This window comes from Nymphalis io, chromosome 18 (genome assembly GCF_905147045.1).
Source record: "Nymphalis io chromosome 18, ilAglIoxx1.1, whole genome shotgun sequence".
NCBI lineage: Eukaryota > Metazoa > Arthropoda > Insecta > Lepidoptera > Nymphalidae > Nymphalis > Nymphalis io.
The window spans coordinates 9,879,348-9,901,784 of NC_065905.1; the positions used below are offsets into that span (position 1 = coordinate 9,879,348).

At 31.4% G+C, this 22,437-nt stretch overlaps 2 protein-coding genes across 2 annotated transcripts; both read right to left on the reverse strand.

Annotated features, from left to right (window-relative positions):
- Positions 1 to 2,627: 2,627 nt before the first annotated feature.
- On the reverse strand, positions 2,628 to 6,099 carry LOC126775436 (venom carboxylesterase-6-like). Its single transcript, XM_050497390.1, has 4 exons — positions 5,846 to 6,099; positions 5,105 to 5,288; positions 3,244 to 4,511; positions 2,628 to 2,942 (listed from the first exon to the last, which is right to left on the reverse strand). The coding sequence occupies exons 2-4, from the start codon at positions 5,279 to 5,281 to the stop codon at positions 2,759 to 2,761; spliced, it is 1,629 nt and encodes a 542-aa protein (XP_050353347.1). The 5' UTR covers positions 5,282 to 5,288; positions 5,846 to 6,099; the 3' UTR covers positions 2,628 to 2,758.
- Positions 6,100 to 7,806: 1,707 nt separating this feature from the next.
- On the reverse strand, positions 7,807 to 19,781 carry LOC126775476 (aquaporin-like). Its single transcript, XM_050497452.1, has 2 exons — positions 18,826 to 19,781; positions 7,807 to 7,862 (listed from the first exon to the last, which is right to left on the reverse strand). The coding sequence occupies exon 1, from the start codon at positions 19,644 to 19,646 to the stop codon at positions 18,831 to 18,833; it is 816 nt and encodes a 271-aa protein (XP_050353409.1). The 5' UTR covers positions 19,647 to 19,781; the 3' UTR covers positions 7,807 to 7,862; positions 18,826 to 18,830.
- Positions 19,782 to 22,437: the final 2,656 nt, after the last annotated feature.

Below are 22,437 nucleotides of genomic sequence, written 5' to 3' on the forward strand. Positions count from 1 at the left end.
TTTACTTCTCCGATACAATACGATAAACAAACAAAAATAAATCTCTAAAATTTACGTATTTCTAATTATGTATTTCATTATATATAATAATTATATTTTAATTATATATTACATCAGTTTATGGTTGCAAGATTAATCGATTAAATCGAATTAAATTATCATATAGCTTAACACGACTCTAATACAACGATCTAAAAGCTTTGTGTTATAGCTGATCGCGTTTCTCGTTTTCGTTGCGAGTGTAATTTCCCAGGAGAAATAGACTTCACATGAACACTGATTGTATTAAAGCAGTCGATTTGTTTTAAAGCGAAATAAGTGTATCTTTTAACCCTCCTTGGTTCATGGTCGTGTTTTTTTATGTAAGAGAGGCAAACGAGCAGAAGGCTCACCTGATGGAAAATACTACTACTACAGGTCATGGACATCTGCAACACCAAAAAAAATTCTGCTTTAATAAACAGTAATAAACTTTTATTAAACTACTTTTAATTTAAATAATCTTTTATTTTATAATATAATATTTATTTTAAATATTTGTGTATTACTATTTTTATATACGAATAATTATAACGCTATATTTACGAAAAAGTAATGTATAATTTTGTTGAAGCTTTTGAATTACCTAATAAATAACGTGTTCTTTTATATATATTTGCTATAAGCTCAATTAATAGCCGATAAATAAATCAATTAACCGGGCTAATTGCATCCTTAATCATAATTCGTTAAATGTTAAATGATTCTGTGATATTTTAAAATAATTATGTTCGAGAAATATCGATTCAAACATTTAAAGAGCTTTCTTAATTTATCAATAAAATGCGTATATATACTTGCAAATGTTTTCATTTACTCATAAGCTCAATCGCACCCAAATTACCAGTCCATCGTTTTTAGCGTTTATTCTACCCCCATTCTTGTCTCCATTGTCTTTGCCCAGTCATTCATTCAATCATTTCTACACTCTTCCTACTTTCAAAAACTAGATGTAATAATAGATGTCATGATAGATTTAGTTGGTAAATAAATACATCAGCTGGACATTAAAATTATAATAATGAACGTATGAGCTATCAAATAATTTACTCGTTTATCTTTCAGTCAATAGATGGCGCTTTTTATACATTGAATCGCGTTATCATTTTGTTGTTGTTTTTTTTTTAATTACATTAAATTCGAATTAAATGTTGGTCAGAATTAAATATTTAATATTCTTAATGTTAAAAAACAAAATAAAAAAAAAAATCTTAAACGTAGTTGCTATAAATGAGAAGGTATAATACGATAAAAATAATAAACAGTTAGTTTCTCGTGTGTTACCTAATACAATTATTAATATTATATTCTTATAATATTAAATGTAATGCTCATAAAAATAATAAATAATGTCCTCCAGACCGATTTCGGCCACGGCAGCCAATCTCAAGAGAGATAAGTCAACTACACAGAAGATATTAGTGTACACCAGTGTGTGCGCAAACACAGGTGCACTCTCTATTCCCTAACTCCATAATCCGATGGGACGGCAATGCGACACGACCAGAAAGAGTTCAACAGGACCAACGGCTTTACGTGCTTTCCGAGACAAGAATGTACACTCCACATTCTTCCTACTTCCAGACTCCAAATCCAATAACTTTTATTGGCCTGACCTGGGAATTGAACCCAAGTCTCCGAGTCTGCGGCCTTACATCAAGCCACAAGACCAACAAAGCAGTTGCTCATAATAATATTAATAGAAGGAACAAGACAGGCGAATAATTATTATTAATTCTTCAACTGTATAGGTTAATCTCTTGTGCCTGTAATTACACTGGCTCACTCACCCTTCAAACCGGAACACAACAATATCAAGTATTGCTGTTTTGCGGTAGAATATCTGATGAGTGGGTGGTACCTACCCAGAAGAGTGGGATTTTTGTGTTGTTTTTTGTGATGCAATGAATACGATTTCACAACAGGAATCAAGAAAATGTCCGTATAAAGATTATTTCTTCAAGTACATTTTTATTATTGCATTCATACGATCTCTCATCTTCCAACTTCGAAGATTCATGAATCCCTTGAAATTTCATACGAGAAGTTCGTAATAAAGTCGTCCTTCAAGAAAAGGAATGAAGAATGGATAAAGCATTTATATGGATTTCGAGATATTATACCCAATAGAATATATGATTGCTAGCTGATATGATATTTTGCAAAAGTGTACGATTGTATGAATTGTAAAACATTTAAGTGTATATATAATTATATAAGACGCAACTACAATAATATATTTACAGTATTATATATATTAATAAGAATCTAATAAATATTTAAAAAATAATAATAATATCCTAGTATAATCTTAGCCGTTTTTCTTTGAAATTCCAAGAATTTTTTAACGAGAATTTATTTCTGATATCAGTGTCACTGAATATAAAAAGAATATTTGATTATCTAAAATGATAATATCATTGAACGTCATTATTGTGTTTTAATCAGTTTTCTGAATTACATTTCCAAATCATTTGCATTGAAGCAAGTACAAAGCAATTTTTCAAAGTAGCTACAAAATAATAGTAGGGGTAGTAAATAAAAGAAATATTTTTGAATATTTTTTACTTCTATATAACATATAAATATTAAAATATTATTTTTAGTTATCCTATGTATCGTTGTTAAGCTTTTGATAAAAAAATGGTGAAAAACTTATTGAAATACTTTATATTATAAAAAATAACAAACCAAGTAACGTTACTATGGCATTATATCATTAATATGGGAATGGTGGAATAGGTATCCTGTAGTATTTTTCATAGATTTCATCCCAGAATGTAGCACGATCTTGAATGAAATGCTTTTTCAATGTTAGTTCTCTATCTATGAACATATATGGAGATCTATTTTGACCTACAGGAGGCCATGGTATATGTGGAGAACCTTCTGGAACAGGTTTTCTGTAAGAGAATATAATGCGTTAATAACATTTTATGAATCCCGACTAGCCTTAATTAAAACAATCCTTATACTACTATAACGAATATTTTATCTCCCTTTTAATTAATTACTTTTAATGCTAGTGGATCAAAAATCCACGAATCAAAACCTGCCTACTGTTTTCAAGTCAGAATGAACTTGTGTTCTTCAAATTTTAAATTATACACAAGCAAGTTTTGTTTTTAAAACATAAAATTAATTGTTATTACCACAACGGTTTTAAAAAAATTCTTGTTAATTTTTATGAAAATAATTTCTTACCCAGTCGTAATGAAATTTAGCCATAAGTCTCTTACGAGCACCTTCACTTGTTTGTATGCATCGGAAAGCATGGTCTCATTCTTTAAATCCATCACTGCAGTCGTTTGTGCACAGTGTGTCGCACCGCGTGTATTTGTGTGTACAATATAATCGCTATTTTCATCAGCATATCCATATTCGTACAAGTATATTTGATTATGTCCAGCTTCTACGTGTAGCTTAACAGCTTTTGATGCTCCATAAGCAAACATCACGTCAGTAAAATATTGAACAAACTTTAAAACATTTTGTTCGCTTACCGGCTCACCGTTAAAGTAAAATTGCTTAATTTTTTCTATAACGTGTTTCTCTTCTTCATTTCTTTCAAAAATCAAATCCTCCGGAAGAAAATCAGTAAAGTTATTATTCATCATATTCTTCCAACTATTGAAATTCGATAACCGATACATACCTTCCTTTTCAGAGATTCCATAAAGCATCGGTACCTTAGGATAGTTACCACTTTTTAATATATTTGCTGGATAATCGTCCAGGAACATTTCCTGACCTAAATAACGTTCAATACATGGAGCAAATACTGTGGCAGAATTAGGTTGATTACTAACTACAACAGAGTATAGCGTTTCAAATGGTATATTTTTATAAAAATCTTCTAAAGCAGTTATATTATCAACATCGTCAAAGTTTAGTTTCCTTGCGACCATTTTTGCATTAGCAATTGGGTCGACCTGTACACTAAATGAGGCAGCATTAGGACCACTTTCTGGAATCACTTTATGGAATAATCCTCTTCCAAGTTTAGAGATCATGATAAGATCAACAGATGAAGATCCCGCGCTCCATCCATCGAGTGTAACATCATTTGGATTTCCACCAAAGCTTGCAATATTCCTTTGTACCCATCTTAACATTGCTATTTGGTCCTTCATACCAGCATTACCAGGTACATCTTCGGTTCCGAGACAAAGTAATCCATGAGCGCCGAGGCGATAATTAAAATTCACTACAATTAGTTTTTTTGTATTTAATAGATTTATGGCTGTTCTCATATTACCATAACCGTATTGGTATGCTCCACCATGGAAATAAACGACAACTGGAAGTTTCGTTTCTTCAGTGTCAGGCACATAAATGTTGGTAATGAGACAATCTTCTTGAGGATTCAATGTTAAATTCTCGGTATCCCTATCGCGGATGTTTTGAGGGCATATTACAAACTTCTGAACTGCTTCGAATGGTTCTTCCCAACTTGGAGGTGGTAGTGGTGGCTGTAAAAATAATTACATCATTTAAACAGACTGACAAACATGACATAGATTAACATTATGTTTTACAGTTGTCAATACTTGGCTTATTATTACGTCTTGATAAATTACTTACATTGTATCATGAAAATGTATGGTTTGAATGTAATTTTGCTATAACTTAATAGTAAGTTATGTACTAGTAATTTTATATTTCAATTAAATCAAAAAAATGTTTACTCGTATTACAGTAAGGTGACAAACGACAAGAAATTCGGTAGTTACCCGTTTTCAACCAATTCACATAAGTATGCTAATTAAATTGCAAACACACACAAGTTAAGGAGTAACCAAAATCAGTAGAAACATTTTAACGATTCAGAAATAGCTATACATTTTAACTCTTACTGTTAAATGATTTTTTTGTTAAACACTTTCTTTCTTTTTATTATTATCACTTCTTCTTGCTGATCATCATTCCCAAGCTTTGATTTGATAATGTAACACAACGAATTTGTTGTAAGGTACTACTTGAATTAAGAATATTTTTTTTCAATACATAGTAATTAACTTAAAACAAGTAAATAAAATTAACAAAAATTTAAGTGTTCACTCACCTTAAACTTATTAGGGCCGATGGGTGTTGTAGCGTATGGTATCCCGTAAAATACGAAATGGCCCTCAGGTGATTTATAACCTTTGACGGGGCCTTGATCTGTGCTGACTATACGCCATGGTTGATCCGCTGTGACTATCACCGTGCATGCGCACACAACAAGCCCTTCGAACCACATGGTATTTCTAAAAGAAACGAATGAAATAATTCTATTTATACTCGCATATGATATGATAAAATTACATTAATTACTCATCGTTGATCATTTAATTTCTGATCGCTTTGCTTTGATATCTGTAGTAATTAGATAAATTTTCATCACGTTCAATTTAATCCCTTAATAATAATGTATCTCTAAATGTATATATAAATTTAACTGTTGCTTAATATCCACAGCTACTCAATATATTTATATTGTAGAAATAATAATGTAACAAAATGTAATTAAATACTGACATGAATATATGAGGTCGCGGACGTGCAAAGTTTCTTTTGCTTGGTAAGTAGTTTCTAATTTGACAATCAATAAATTATTGTAATGCTTCTATGTTGAATAAAGTATTTTAATTTTATTTAATAACTTTTCGTAATTTTTTAAATTAGAGCAAGCGTTTGATGTAAATTAAGAAACCAATATAATCTAAGGCACGGACGGACGCACGTGTCTGTAGAGAAATTGAATTGAAATAAGCTGACTTAGGATTTGAACCCAGAATAGTCAGAAAAATAGATTTTAAAATACCTTCACAATATATAATCTCAAGTAACACGGCACTACTGAACTAAATACATTTAACGCTTACAATATTTCGCAATATGCAAAATTATTATTGTGTAAATAACCACACGCAAATCCATCTAGATACAGATAAAATCGACACTCGAAGATGACACTTCACTGACTACATGACATCACAACACTTGTCTTACAAAAAATCTTGTATTACAAAACACTTGTCTTAAAAAAAATCCAATGTGATACTTAAATATTGATAAATAATAACCACAAGTTGTATAAGGAAGTTCAGTTATATTTATGTGGTCATTTTATGTTTATTATTTCATCACGCTCGAACGAATGAGATAAAAATAATGACTAGTTCGCACTGTGTTCGAAACATTACTAAATAAAAAACATACATGTATAAATAACCATGCTCCGAAAATCCCTTCTACGCTAAAGTTCGTTAATAAATATCCTGGGACATTATTCACACACGGCCATCTGATCCCAAACTAAGCAGAGCTTGTACTATGGAAACCAGATAACTGATATACTACATATACTACTTTTCTTTTTTAAATTCATACTTATATAGACACCCAGACTTAGGAAACATGTTCATGCACATAAATGTCTGTCCGGGGTGGGAATCGAACCCATCCCCTTCGGCATGAAAGGCAAAAGTATCTATCAACCACGCCAATTGACCCGTCAAGATACAACAAGAACAAATGAGAAAAAAATGGTACTCAACTTATTCGTCTTTGCTTGTATATTTATTGCTGATGTCGACTGTAATGTTAGATGGTAGGGTTTTAAATAGTATTTTCGTGATCTGTTTTACATAATTGGTAAGTGAAGGAATATAATTCAGTTGAATCAAGAAATTATTTATATGAAATTGCTTCTCCTTCCTAAAGGGGTATCGTCCTAGCATCATCAATTTAGTGTAGAATTAGCCGAATTTATTAGTTATACAGTAAGGCTAAATAAATCGGGACTAAGTACGCACATAAAACAAGGCAAATAAATATATTTACTATACTAACATGCCCAATATCAGTATAGTAAAGATATTTATATGCCTCACTGCTTACTGTACTCAGTCGAGATAAAGTCAATGTCAAAGTCAAAAATATTTATTAAATATAGAAGCGTTACACTTGCTTATTGATTTATTAGATAAAGATAGAGATCTCTTGTCAACTGCGCGTTAAATATTATACTCGTTTATATATATATGATTTATTAACTTTATCTGGTTGTAGGTTTTCGATCAGGCGTTTTGGAAGATACACAATCGTATCAGATCAATGATCTGATCTGTCACTTCACAATAAAATATTTTGTCAAACTGAAAAGAATTATTATCGGGTTTCAATCGAGAAAAACGTTGTCTGACCTGGCAATGTTACTAAGATATTAAGAATATAAAGAATGATCTTTGAATGGTAGCTTTATTTTACAAAGTTTTAATCTATAGTACATAAATTAAATCTGTGACTGATCGCTGTCTGTACATGGAAGACAAACGAGTAAAACTATTATCGGGGGCTATTATCAACCTAATAGAACCCAAAACAATGCTCGTTTAAATTTTTGTCTGTGCGTTTGTGCGCGCTAATCTTAGAAACTGCTTAACTTATTCGGGTGAGATTTTCACTAATGTATTGTGGCAAACTTCACTTAATTTTTTTACCATTTCTAGGTATATCAACACGATCCCGCAGCCCCTCTGATCCGTGACGAGGACGGCCATCGCAGTGACTTTAGTGGGTAAGAATCCCACTTAACCCAGTCCCCCCCCCATGGGAGTCGGGTACCTTTCCGAAGGTTAAAAGATTAAAAAAATACCAATATATGTAATATACATTTATTTGTTTTTCGATACTTTATATTTCACTAGCTATTTTTGTTTTAACTTAATATAATTTATATTGACCTAAATGAGTTCAAACAAAATTTATTTTATACATGTCTTTCAATCTACGATGCTGTAGCTCAGTTGCCCCCGTCATCCACATCGTTGTTTCTTCTGTAAATTACCAATTGCATATATTTTTTTATCATAATATAACATTCATAATATATTTTTCTATTCCAAAATATTTCAACAGGTAATTTAGTAACTTCTTTGAAAATCATTATTTACTAGTTTTCGGTTTGTTAATTACTTTGTAAGTTAAAGTTTATAGGTTAGGTTGGTATTTCGTTTCGCCGCCGCATATATTTTTTTCTTTATTTTTGTTAAGTTTATACTTAGTCGATTAGTTGATAATAAGTATTTATTTTTTAAATACACAGATTTACATTTTAGTTTTAAAAGGACATTTTTTCCTATGAAGGTATCGTTTGCACAATAATAAAGCACAGGAAAATATATTCAAGTATGTCACAATAGATTTTAGGGAATGCTGTTTATCATGGCCTGGCCATGGCCAATGTATGTTACCCTATCTAGATCCGGGTGCGGCGAAATTTAATAAATACTAATATCCCACGAAAATAAAACTAAAAATGTTGTATATGTTGAAATATTGTAAGTCTGCTCTTAGTGATTTCTTTAATATACCTACGCGAGTGAAACCGCGGGCACAGTTATTCTATAATAATAATCAATATGGCTGAATTCATCGCTTGTCTATCAAAAAAACTCAGTGAAATAGATAATGCAATCGATAGGAATGTCAATAATGTTTTTTTCAATATCTCCTGTAATTCTGTTTACGCAATATACGTATTTCACTAGATAGATAGCTATCAATGATATTGAGATTACTTCAAGCACATTGAGCGATATCTATGTAAATATATAAAATGTGTACTATTAGTATATAATATATTTGTAACTCTCACATCTCGCATACAAAATAAACACATAAAGATACAAATACATAATCTTCACACGAATAAATACTTAATACAGTGCACTGATTTTATTTAAATATTATACTGGTGGTAGGGCTTTGTGCAAGCTCGTCTGGGTAGGTACCACCCACTCATCAGATATTCTACCGCAAAACAACAGTACTTGATATTGTTGTGTTCCGATTTGAAGGCTGAGTGAGCCGGTGTAATTACAGGCACAAGGGACATAACATCTTAGTTCCCTAGGTTGGTGGCGCATTGGCGATGTAAGCAATGGTTAACTCTCTAGGTTATATTTATATTCTAACGTGATACGTCAAAGTGAATTTGAATTCACTTTAACGTATAAGCAACGCCCGCTGAGTATTACATTGGATTCAATTATACTGTTGTTCTTACCATTCTTCGAAATTCGATCGTAATAATTATTTTAAATTTTATCGAAATACGTCAACGATAAAAATCTTCGATCTTATAATCAAATACTCAGGCGATAAGACAGAAAATATTTAATGTTTTTTTATTTATTTATAGATCATTCACAGATAGACATTGGCATTGCCCTGTCAATGTTTCCGATGATGTATTATTGAATTGTAATTTTATCGAAATTATTCTATCAATTTCATATAAAGCTTAAGAACACACATACATAATAAATCATTTTATTTTTGATTAGGTTGTAATGATAAAAGTGCTTAAATAAAACCTTATCTTATAAACACATGATAACTTAAGTATAAATTTAAAAAAGAACAAGAACAATTTTTGTTACTAGAGAAAATAAAGATGCTTTTTCAAATACTAGTATATAATCCAATAGGATTGAGCGTATTATTTGTAACAATAATACACGACTATTATTTACAGTTCAAGGAACGATGCGAGGATATAAACAATCTGCTTATGGCGTGGGTATATATATTTCATGATATACCTTACGCCACGGCACCGATTGAACCACACAAATTTAAAGGGAGAAGTTAAATAAAAAATACTTTTTTAATAATTGAAATATTGGTACGTATACACTATTTTCTTAAAATTTTCAAATATATGTAAATGTTGTTGCTATCATTAACTAAAGCATTATTATTTTCAGTCAAAGTCAAAGTCAAAAATCTTTATTCAACATAGAAGCGTTACACTGGCTTATTGATATTCATAAATCTACCACCGGTTTGGAAATAAACACCTCAGACCTGAGAAGAACCGGCGAAAGAAACTCAGCGGGTTTTTTTTATATCTCATATTTTACAATAAGTAATATACAACAGTAGCCGAATTATATATAAAAAAAAATTAATTTGAAATAAGTGGGCTTAATACTTTGATTTCAATGAATGTTGTATGTTTTTTATTGGCTTGTATTTATCCTCAGGTACCTCTTAGTGCACCAAGTTAGCATGACCCATTTAAGCAGTTCAAAACAATATTGTATGTCCACAAGTACCACTAGAACGACAAACTCAAAGGAAGTAGTTAAAAGCACAAGAAGATTGTCTCGTTATTAATATGTACCCGTTACAGAAGACAAAAATCTTCGTTACCTTTGTTTTAATTTATTTTTACGGAGGAGCACTACAATATTCGGTTGACTCAGTAAGACGCCAATAAATTTGGTAAAAAGGACAAAAATACTATTTATACTTTGATTCTCGACTTGGTTGCATAAAACAAATATATATTTTTAGTAATGAGCCAATCTTTGTGTATGTTGCATAAGAATGTAATAAACTTAGATCACTGTCTAGTGATTAATGCGATCAATATAGACGATCTGACCCTATGGAAACATCAAAAATATGTTTAATACGTTGCAAGGATCTAATATCATGCGTAAGTATCGCATCGATATGTGAAATATTTCGTTTGGTGCTCGGAATTCAGCTAAAGAATCTCGGGATGAACTTTGGAATCTTTCCAAGGAGCGTGTGTGAAAAATATGAATTTAAATTGTGTTTATAAGCTCAGCAGTTACGTGAACAGAAGCTCGTCTAGCGTTTATTGAAAAAATATTAAATACTGAGGAGTCGGGATGTACGGATACACGTGAACCTTCACCGAAGATCTCAGTTTCAGGCTCACTGGGAGTTTTCATGAACTTAATTAATGTTGGTTAATTTCATGTTTGGCGATGAAAGAAAACCTGCATGTGTCGAATAAAGTCAGCCGCATGTGTATACACCAAACAGCATCAGAGGAACGTGGTGGAAACTTACTCCTCAAGAAAAGAAGAAGCAATGGAATATTTACAGGCCTTTAGTATGTAATTAGCGAAAAAGATTATTTGTCATAATATACTATATTAATAAGTTATCGTATTCATGTTATGTTTGCCTTTATCTAACTGCATACCATACAGCTTCTGGCCAAACTGGCCAAATTTTCGGATGTATATTTTTAACGTAGTTTAAAAAAAGAACAAAAACATGAAATTCATGCTTTTCACGTCAACAGTCTAAAATCAATGTGAGTGAAACTTCGAAGTACCCGGGCTTGAATTGCAATTATCAGCTTAAAACGCCTCCTGGCTATTTTTTTACATTGAAAATTTGTAAATTTTCTTTTCAGGACTGGGTTTCCGAACCGGTGGTAGCTTCTGCTTTGACTATCAATAAGTAAGTGTAATGCATCTATGTTGAATAATGTATTTTGATTTTGATTTTTGATCTTAAATCTACGTCTATCGTTATCATCATCAGCCGAAAGACGTCCACTGCTGGACAAAGGCCTCCCCCAAGGATTTCCACGTTGCCCGATCTTGCGCTGCCCGCATCCAACGGCTTCCCGCGACTCGTTCTAAGTCGTCGGTCCACCTTTTTTTTTTTTTTTTATAGAAAAGGAAGGCGGACGAGCCAGTGCAGTCGGGAAGATGTTAAAACTATATATATATATATATATATATATATATATATATATATATATATATATATGGTGGTAGGGCTTTGTGCAAGCTCGTCTGGGTAGGTACCACCCACTCATCAGATATTCTACCGCAAAACAGCAATACTTGATATTGTTGTGTTCCGGTTTGAAGGGTGAGTGAGCCAGTGTAATTACAGGCACAAGGGACATAAAATCTTAGTTCCCAAGGTTGGTGGCGCATTGGATATGTAAGCGATGGTTGACATTTCTTACAATGCCAATGTCTAAGAGCGTTGGTGACCACTTACCATCAGGTGGCCCATATGCTCGTCCACCTTCCTATTCTATAAAAAAAAAAAAAATATATATATATATTTTATTAATATATATGTAATAATTTTAATAATATTTCAAAATATGTCTATGTTTGATATAATTTAACGAATATCAATAATAAATAATCAAACTGTCATACGGAAAACTGATCAATATAGGTCAAACGTTTTCCAACCACAAATTTAGTTAAAAGGTCTATAGGTAGCAGTTGTGCCAACGATAGTGGCGAGTTGAACTTAATAGAGATTTGGTATACCGTGAATCAAACAAAATGTTCCACATTGATTGCTGCTCCTGTTTAAGTTTTCGAGACAAGCTAAAGGTGAAACACGCAATGTATGTTTAGTAATGTTGGTGATCGTATCGAAGTTTTAAGTTGAAGATGTATGGGATTTCAGTTTCCAATATCCAATGGTCCACAGATAATTCCTTCTATACCGCAAATATGAGGTCGTAAATCTTTGTAAGAACATTTATTCGTAGTTCATTGAACTTCCCGTTTGATGTAGTTGAAATTTGAGGACATGGTTGCGATTAATTTTAAATTGTCTGTTCTGCATACTGAACTAAGATAAGTTTTTAAAAATTACTTTAGTGAAGAAGGAGGTGACTTAGACTGATAGGATTCAAGGCTTCGTCGTTGCAAATTTATTATATATAATTTATATATAATTTTTGGCTATTGTTACTTTTTAAATGTGATAATATATTTTGGTGATCATGGAGCTTTGTCAGCATGCAAACAGTTCCACTACAGCGTTATTACATATTGTTGATGAAATTCTTTCTGCATCTAATAATAATATTGGTTTAGTCCACATGTACGCAGATGATACACAGTTATTATTGAACATCAATCCATATATAAATAATGATAAAACTATCCAAAATGTTAATGATGATCTTTCCCAAATTTTTAGTTGGTCGAAGAATCATGACCTGTCATTAAGTCCACAAAAATGTACTTACATAATTTTTGGTACTAGACGACAAATGGTATCGCTTGGTCAAATGTGTCATAGGATTTTTATAGATGGTCATTCCTTAGTTGAGTCTAAGCTAGCGAAGAATCTTGGGGTGAAGTTGGATGAGTCATTACGTTTTGAAGAACACATATCATCTGTTACTTCAAAGTGTAACGCTTTACTCAAAATGATTTATAAGTTTAAACCATTTTTGAGTGAATCAGCGTGATCAAAACTTGTAGAATCCTTGGTTCCATCTCAGTTGGACTACTGTGATGTCCTTTATGGCCCCTGCCTTTATAAAAAGACTGAAAGGAAAATACAGAGGATACAAAATTCTTGTCTAAGATTTTGTTACAATATACCTCGATATTCGCATATTACACCTTATTTAAATTCCAATAATATATTAAATATGAAAAATCGCCGTACACTTAAATTAAATAATATCACTTTCACCTTAAAATATCGTAAAATTCCCAATTATTTGGCGGATAAACTTAAATGGTCTGACATATTAATCCAATGATTAAACAAATGAATCCAATTGTAGATTGAGCCGAGTTCCGCGACTAGTACTGCCTAGACCACATTTGCAAGCATTTAGAGGTAGCTTTTGTTTCGCTGCTTCTAAGTGTTGGAACGATATCCCACCTCCGATTAAGAACAAGTACGTCTCAAAATAAGTTTAAGGCACAATGCAAGCAATGGATTCTATCTATGCAATGTGTCGGGACAAATGTGTTACTTTGATTATAATTTATTAAAACATATATCTCTATTTGTTTAAACTTTTTAAATATTTTATTATTATTTTATTTTCATTTTTTATTCAATATGAAATATTTTCCTTTTTCTAAAATAAAAAAAAAACCTCACTGTTTTAGTAATGCTTGCATGTTTTCTTTTATTTTAGCTTATTGTGCGTGTTATAAATTGTATTAAATTTATTATTTAAGTAATTTTATCTCCTTTTACCTTTTACTGCACTGAATGTAGCGTTTGTGTTGGCAGCATATGTACAAGGCGTAGACTGAAAAGCAGCCTAGCTGAGACTACAACCTTTTCACCAAATTATGATATTGTTAACTCTTTTTTATGGTTATGTACCTTAATTTTTTTGTCTTCGTTTCTTTTTGGTGAATAAAGTTATTTATTATTATTATTATATCGTAAATATAAATTCAACATCACTGTTCTCCATAGAGCATTTATGTTTTGAGCATAAGCCCAGCTCGATATTCCAATGTAACCGTTAATCTCTAAAGCCGGCGACTAAAGCCGTATTGCATATGCAAAAATAATCCACGTGAAGCCAGGCTTAGTTATTATATACGATGTTTTATTTATATATTCAAAAATGGATTCATTAAAGTTAATTTTTCTAGAAAAATCGACTTTGCATTTGTAATTAGTGTGTTGATGTCAACTCTAAAATCAATAACTTCTAGTATAATAAAAGATAAAAAATAAATAAATTGTCTTTGAAGCGTTATATTCATATATAAATTAATAAAAAAAAGAAATTAATTAAAAAAAAAAGATATCCATTTATAAGAGTTTAGTTTTGTAAAATATGACGGTTTTAATACTGTTTTCATTCAATGTTTACTTTTTTATTTCTTTTTTCAAATATTTTATTTCAAACAAACATTGACATAGCAGATATTTTGACATCTCATTTCCGTTATTATAGTTAAATAAAAGGGTGAAATACAAGCCAGAAATCAGAAAAAAATAAAAATAAATGAAAGGGTGAAAGTATGAAAATACCTTTTTGAAGTTATTAAAGTCCTAAGTGTATTTGTTTTTTCTTTTTTCATTTATTGACTCGTGAATTTTAAGGGTGTTGGAAATTTTTCCCTAAGGGGGATAAAATGAGGGTAAAGGCTTGTGTACAAAAGTACCCTTAATTTTTAAGTAAGAGTAATAAAAGAAGATTCTTCTTTTCAATAAAAAAATTATGTCAGGATTTTTAAATTCACCCCTAAAAGTAAGTAACAAGTAAAAATACTTGTTTTATAAAAAAAAATGTAAGTATCGGTCTTATTTACTACATATATATAACATACATACTTATATAATGTAATATATTAGATTATATAACAAATAATTAAAGTTGTTGTTAAAATATTTAAATTTCTTTTCATAAACCTATTATTTTGTATATAAATTAAAAGGTTCCGGTTTCATATTGTTTTAATTATGAAATATGCTGACAGTGATAAACGACACCGTGTAAAATGGCGGACGAGAATGCTTTTTTTATTAAAAGGATTCATGAAATATATTATTTATTGTAGATAAAAAACTACTACCTACTATCTTAAGCTATTTACTTGAAATAAGTGTAATAAAAATAAATTTGTTAAACAAACATAGAAATTTAATGTTTTAATATGAAAATAAACGTATAGCGCTGTTATTCTATGCAATTAAATTAAATTAAATTAAAGTTTTGTTCAAGGAAGCTCCCACAGGCACTTTTGTACATTACAAGATAATTAGATTAATATAAGATAATATTAAAAGATAAAGATAAGATTAAGAGGGCGCCTAAAGCGAATAAAATTTAAGATTTCACAGGCGCGTCCCTTACACGCCCTTTTCGGTGCGCGATCTCATTTCTGTGCCTTTTCTATCTACAACGACGGCTAGTATAGTAGCAAAAAAATATATTGCTTTTTTTACGTTTACATATAGTAATTTGCACAATTTGTGTTAATAGTGCTTTATTTAGTAGTAAAATAATATTTGATATGATCTTTTTATATACAAGATTATAAAAATATATAAAAGATAAATGCTGATGCTGTTGGATTATCTAATAAATAAATGTTTCAATATTTTTTCCCGTAAATTCCTTAATTTATAAACTTATCTCATTATCCATCTTAATGGAAAGTCGTTATGAGGTAATAGGCAATTTGACAATGTTAATTTAACATCTAAAAATAGCCCACGATTTTCTATTCAGTTATAAAGATTTTCAAGCTGTGCCGTTTGAAGCGATCAAAGTTAATCTAGGCTGGGGGCCAATTCTGCTAACAAATTGTCACTTTGTCGCAATAAAATCGAAGCGTGAACGTTGCCATTTATCCGTTATTCTTACTCTTAAATTTAATTATCGACTATTGGCATAAAAGTTTACAATTAACTCAGGGTTTGATGTAACGGCATATGTTACATCATATCGGTTCGGTTACGACCCGAATAAATATAAAATAGTAAAAGTTGGATTTTAATTGAATCGGGAACTTATCATAATCGTTATAGAATAGTAGAATTACCACTGGTTATCTTGACTAGATAGACGTTGATCGATTGATATTCGATGGACCATTTCCGCACTGGACCGTGCAATACGCCTCTAATGCATTTCAGCTAAGGCTTTTGAATAAGCGACTAAACGCTTTCAAATAGAATTAATATCACGAGTATGGTCGAAATGACTCAGTATAGGACGTTAATCTTATCCTGATTGAAACCCAGGTAGTAAACGGAATATTAATGTGCTTAATTTGTGTTTATAATTCATCTCGTGCTCAATGGGTTATGAGAACATCGCGAGGAAACTTTTATGTGTCGGATGAAATATGTGTATCCACTAATCCGTATTGGAGCAGCGTGGTGAAGTAAGTTCCAATACATTATGCTTTTGCCCAGCAGTGGCACATTCAGTAGCTGTTACTTTACATACAGTTACTTTACTTACATGCATTTTCTAAATAAGGTATAAATATTTTGTGTTTCACGCCTTAGAACGCCGCCGAGGTACAAAAAGTATTTTATTTCAAATTTGTTGCTATTTTATTACTTAAGGCACTGTTTATATTTTTTTTTATTAAACTTGACTTAATTTCTAGAAATAAATATGAAATACGGCACATTTTTTCAAACATTTGTTTGTATTGGATAATGTTTATATAATAAAAAAATAGCGACGTGAAGTACCTACGCATGTAGGCTATTTTTGCTTTAAATATACGTACATATTATGTATAATTTTTCAATTTTTCGATTACTACGTTTGTCATATCACGAAATACTCGAATTTGCATATCAAAGACCGTATTTACATCAGCAAATAAAGTTTCCTTACTTAAGACATCTAAGAATTCGTTTCATTGAAATGAAAGAACTGTATGTTATTTTCATATGTTAATATTGGGTAAGGTTTTTATGATGTCAAAGAAAAACACAAGACTAATATATGGATACTGGATCTTGGTAACAATAAAATCTAGTGTACTCATTTTATAAATATTAATAAGTTAACATGTGATATAATCCTGACCAATTTCGGCCAGATCGGTGAATCTCAAAAGAGATTAACCAACTGCGCAGGGATAAGTAATATAGTGCACAAGAGCACTCTCTATTCCCTGACTCTCATAATCCGATGGGACGGCAATTCGACACTACCGTAAAGAGTTCAGGTGCAGGACTGACGACTTAACGCGCTTTCCAAGGCAAAAACTCTCTGACTCCGGGCCGCTGCTGTTATTCTTCGACAGAATAACCTAATAAATAGACCACTGACCAGGGGTTTGATCCTAGGACCTCTGCGCCCTTATATCTGATAATTAGACCGACAATGCAGTCGAAATAATATATTAAGCATATAAAATTAGTATGGTACGCTATCTTGTATCCTTATTTCATTGTAATTCTTAATTAATATAACTAAGGATTCCATTTTCCTACCACAATAAGGAATCGTGGACCATGAAATTTTAATAGGGCTGCATATTTTGGTATTCACTGTGTAATCAACGTCTCTACTAATTACAGCACTCACTAATAACGATGTCTTGTACTCGAAGTAATCATTACTTGCTTTTCATGTGTCTGGTGTCTTAAATAACTAAGAAAATTGTAGGTTTATGCTGTGAGCGAAATTTTAGGCTTATTCTGAGAGAAAATTGTAAGCTTCTTCTCGATTTAGACTATTTCTGTATCCAAATTTTTACTTTACTTTAGAAGCATTTTACATCGCCAATGCGCCACCAACCTTGGGAACTAAGATTTTATGTCCTTTGTACCTGTAATGACACTGACTCACTCACACTTCAAACCGGAACACAACAATACTAAGTACTGCGGTAGAATATCTGATGAGTGGGTGGTACCTTCCAAGACGAGCTTGTACAAACCTTCCCTACCACTAGTAGTATTCCAACCAATGCCCGAATCAGCTATTTATTATGGGTAAAATGTATAAGTTTATTATTTATTGCAAAAGTTTAAAGTCATTGTCAACTAGGTTTCCAAGCAACTTTATCAAGCTTATGTTTCTGTATGACAATTTCCTCGCGACTGGAAATTAAGTTGTCTGAAAACGGAAACTGTCTTCATACTGTTTGTAAAACGGTCTTACTTACTACTAGACGCCATTTATCTTTAACAAGTTCAAACTGCTTGTGAATATTGTTAGCAATTTCACATATCAGTATTATATAATAGCAGAGATGAATGTGTAATTAAAGCTGGTCATACTGGTCGAGCAGTTAGCCAGTGATGAATATACACGGATCGCTCTTGCAGTCATAGTCAATAGCTTGAAACTGCCATTGATATTTGATGGAATAGTTGTAACCATGTAACCAACTACAGCAGTTGGTATCAACAGCTCAATAAGTCACAATTTCAATTTCATTCGAATCAGTAGCAACATAGATTTTGAAAATAAGTTCTTGCAATTTAATTGCACTGATTAACTCGTCTACGTTGTCCATTTTGCATCATAATCAATTAAGGATTTGTCAATAATCAATTCCATATAATTATATATATTGTATATTACCCAAATAAATACCAAAAGTTAGGAACAACACAAATGTGAAAATCTATTTATTAAAAAATTAAATAGTTGACTTATTAACTAACTTATTTAATGACACATAATACCAGTCTCAAGGAATTTACTTTCACATAAAAAACAACACAGATACAATATACCTTCACTAGACTGCACTGTTGTCATCATTCCAAGCAAGTAGTTGAGGCTGCTTTATTAGTTCCTTCTTAAGCCATACAAATTTATAAAGCGTCGCAGTCAGAGCCCCGCCAAATAGAGGACCAACCCAGTAAATCCAATGGAAAGCCCATCTAGCTGTCCATATAGCTGGTCCGAGAGATCTTGCTGGGTTCATACTAGCTCCTGCTAATGGGCCTCCAGCAATTGCTAAGCCAGACATACTTAGACCAAACTTTATAGATGTGCATTCATTTTTTTCTTCGTTAACTGGATCCCATACAGAACAAATAACAAATCCTAATGCGGCAGTAAACACTACTTCAACGCCTAACGCTTGGTATACTGTATGTCCAGCGTGAGGTTCGGTGATACATATACCGCTAGAGATCAAATCGGACGGTGACAGTGCCATTAACATACCGTATCCTATGGTTGCGCCTAGGCATTCAGCGATCGCATACGCTATTCCAAGAGGCAAAGATATCTTACCCCAAATAACAGCAATCAATGAGACAGAAGGGTTCATGAAAGCACCAGAAATATGTCCAAAAGATTGAGCTACGAACAAAACGATTAGCCCAAAACCTATTGGGCTATACAAGGGTGTGATTAGAGGTACTCCATCAATAGGTATACACGTCATACAACCAAGAAATATTAATAATGTCGTCGCTACCAATTCACCAAGAATCGCTCTCCAATTTCGGTTCCACCAGGATGAGATCTCGAGGGTTGGTCGTCTTTTTATTTCTTCCACAACCTTAATCTTGCCAACACAATCGGAATGAGTATTCACAGCCATTTTATCTCAACAATAAGTTGGTTACAGGTTAGCTGCCTCAATGTTGGCTATATGATTCACAGGTTTATCGACATATAACGGTTTACAGAATTCAGAACTGGCCTTACGATACAAGTTTCACAAGTGCAGTGTAGAGAGAATATTATTTATTGCAATGTCAGAGCAATTATACACTCGCATGTTACTTTTATCAGAGCGTCATCTTTTAAACAAACAATTTGATAAACTGGTTCAAACTAAACCTGATCTATAAATGAATATTATTGGTATCAAATATTTGAACGTGAATTGGTAATATTGCGACATTATCGAAAAGAGTCATTGAACTTTGATTTTTAACGTACCCCAATAAGAAGAATAAACATTTAGAGTGCTTAAACCGCACTGTATGAGTAAGTTATAACTGTTAAATGAAAAAGAAAAGAGTGTCGAATCGCTGAAAGTATTATTATAATTTTCTTAATATGTTTATAGAAGGAGATTTGGAGTCTTATCCGCCATTTTATACACATTTACCTGAGATCACTACATATTATAAAACGTTCCCGCCACGTCTGTCTGTCTGATCGCGTTAAGCTGAAAAACTGCGAAATCGGTTTTCATATGGATTTCACTAATGGACAGAGTAATTCATGATTATGAATTCATGTAAATTGACTGAAATATGACGCTAATAGTTGAAGATGTAGGAAAAAATCATGACTACGAGGTAATAATAATAACGACTTAACAAAATTATATTTTGTATTACAATATAAACGTTTTATTTAGACTCTTAGGAACGATATGCTAGTTAATTATTAAATAAATATTATATATATATATATATATATATATATATATATATATATATATATATATATATATATATATTTAATATCAATATAATTTATATAATATTTATTTAATATCATATATATATATATATATTCATATATATATATATATTCATATAACAAATCGAAGATGCTTGTTTGGGTCGAACCCGCAAATCTCGATTACGATTCACGTGTTCTAAATTCCAACCACTAGGCCCAAATGTAAAATGTGATATAAACTGTGATCATTTGACAATATTAAACTATAAACTTTTTTTAAATGTCACACGTGTAGCCGTGGTTTTATAAATAAATTATTAGTATTGAAACTATTTTTAATATTTTATTCAGATATTTAAACGTCAAATACCGATTTGATTTAAACGTAAAAATGAAAAACTTTATGATAGGGCTTTATGTCCGTCTGGGTAGTTACCAGCCCAATCATCATAACTTCAACCGCCAAACAGCAATAGTTAGTATTGTTGTGTTCCGGTTGGAAGAGTAAGCCAGTGTAACCACAGGCAAAAGGGACATAACATCTTAGTTTCCAAGATAGGTGGTGCATAGATTTAAGGGATGATTCGTTTTTTTTCGTGGTCAATGTCTATGAATGGTGATGACCACTTACCATCAGGTGTCCCATATTATAAATAAAAATATATTGCAATTTACTTTAAATAATAATTAGAATTAAATTTATCATAAAATTAATAAAAATCAGTTTACATTTAATTACATTAATATTATCAACTTTAATCAACATTCGTTTAAAATTTGTTAATATTGCTAATGTTAGGTCACATGCCGTCTTACTTATGACGTCATAATATATCTATTTATATAAAACAAAAGAGGTGTCGAGCCTCCATACAATGATACAATTACTTGTCGTCAAATATTTAAATAATTTAATTTACTTAACACTGTCGTATATTAAATGTATTTTATTTATTTTATAACTATGAATTAATTACCTAGAAACACTTATTATTCTAAGAAATTCAAGAGACAGTTTTGTTTGTACGTTGAAACACAAAAATAGCAAAAAAATTTGGATATAGTAATTTATGTTAGCAAGATTACACAGTAATATTAAGTCGTATAAAAATATATTTAAATTAAAAATAAATTTGAAATTATATCTATACTGAAATAGTTGTAATAATATTCCTCACAATATACTTAGGTTAATATATTATTTTGGAAGAATATTCAAAAATATTCCATAAAAGATGATATTTACAGACTATTAAGACAAAAAAGGAAAAACAAACTTGGAACCTTTTTCTTCTCGTTTCCATAAGGTACAGATAACAAAATAATGCATAATATAAAAAATACCGAAAAATAGAATTAATTAATCTACCATTTAAAAATTTTAAAAATCCTTAAACAATTGATCACTGAATCCCATTGCTTATCAAAATAATGCTATTTAGATAATTTAAGCTCGGGTTTCAATGCAGGGCTGATTAAGAACAATAATTGTGAATAATAACGTGCTTATTTTAAATTTACCAATGTTATCGACACAGCCCAAAGGATTAGTAAGCTGAAGTGGCAGTGGGCTGGACACATTTGTCGCACAACCGACGACCGTTGGAGTAGACGTGTTCTGGAGTGGAGACCACGCCTTGGCAAACGTAGCGTAGGACGCCTTCCAGCTAGGTGGAGTGACGATATACGCAAGGTGGCTGGCAGCGGTTGGAGATTGAGAGCTGAAAATCGAGCTCAGTGGCGTGCCATTGGAGAGACCTATGTCCAACAGTGGACGCGAAAAGGGTGATGATGATGATTTTAAATTTAATTTAATCTCGTGAAATGACGAATAATTAGTGCGCCTAAAAGAAGCACTCATGAATAAAGTTTATTTTGATATAATGAGAATACTTATTTTAAAAAACTAAATATGAGTAAGCTTTGTATAATAATTTCATGAGTCTTAAATAGGTTTTATAAATACATTATAA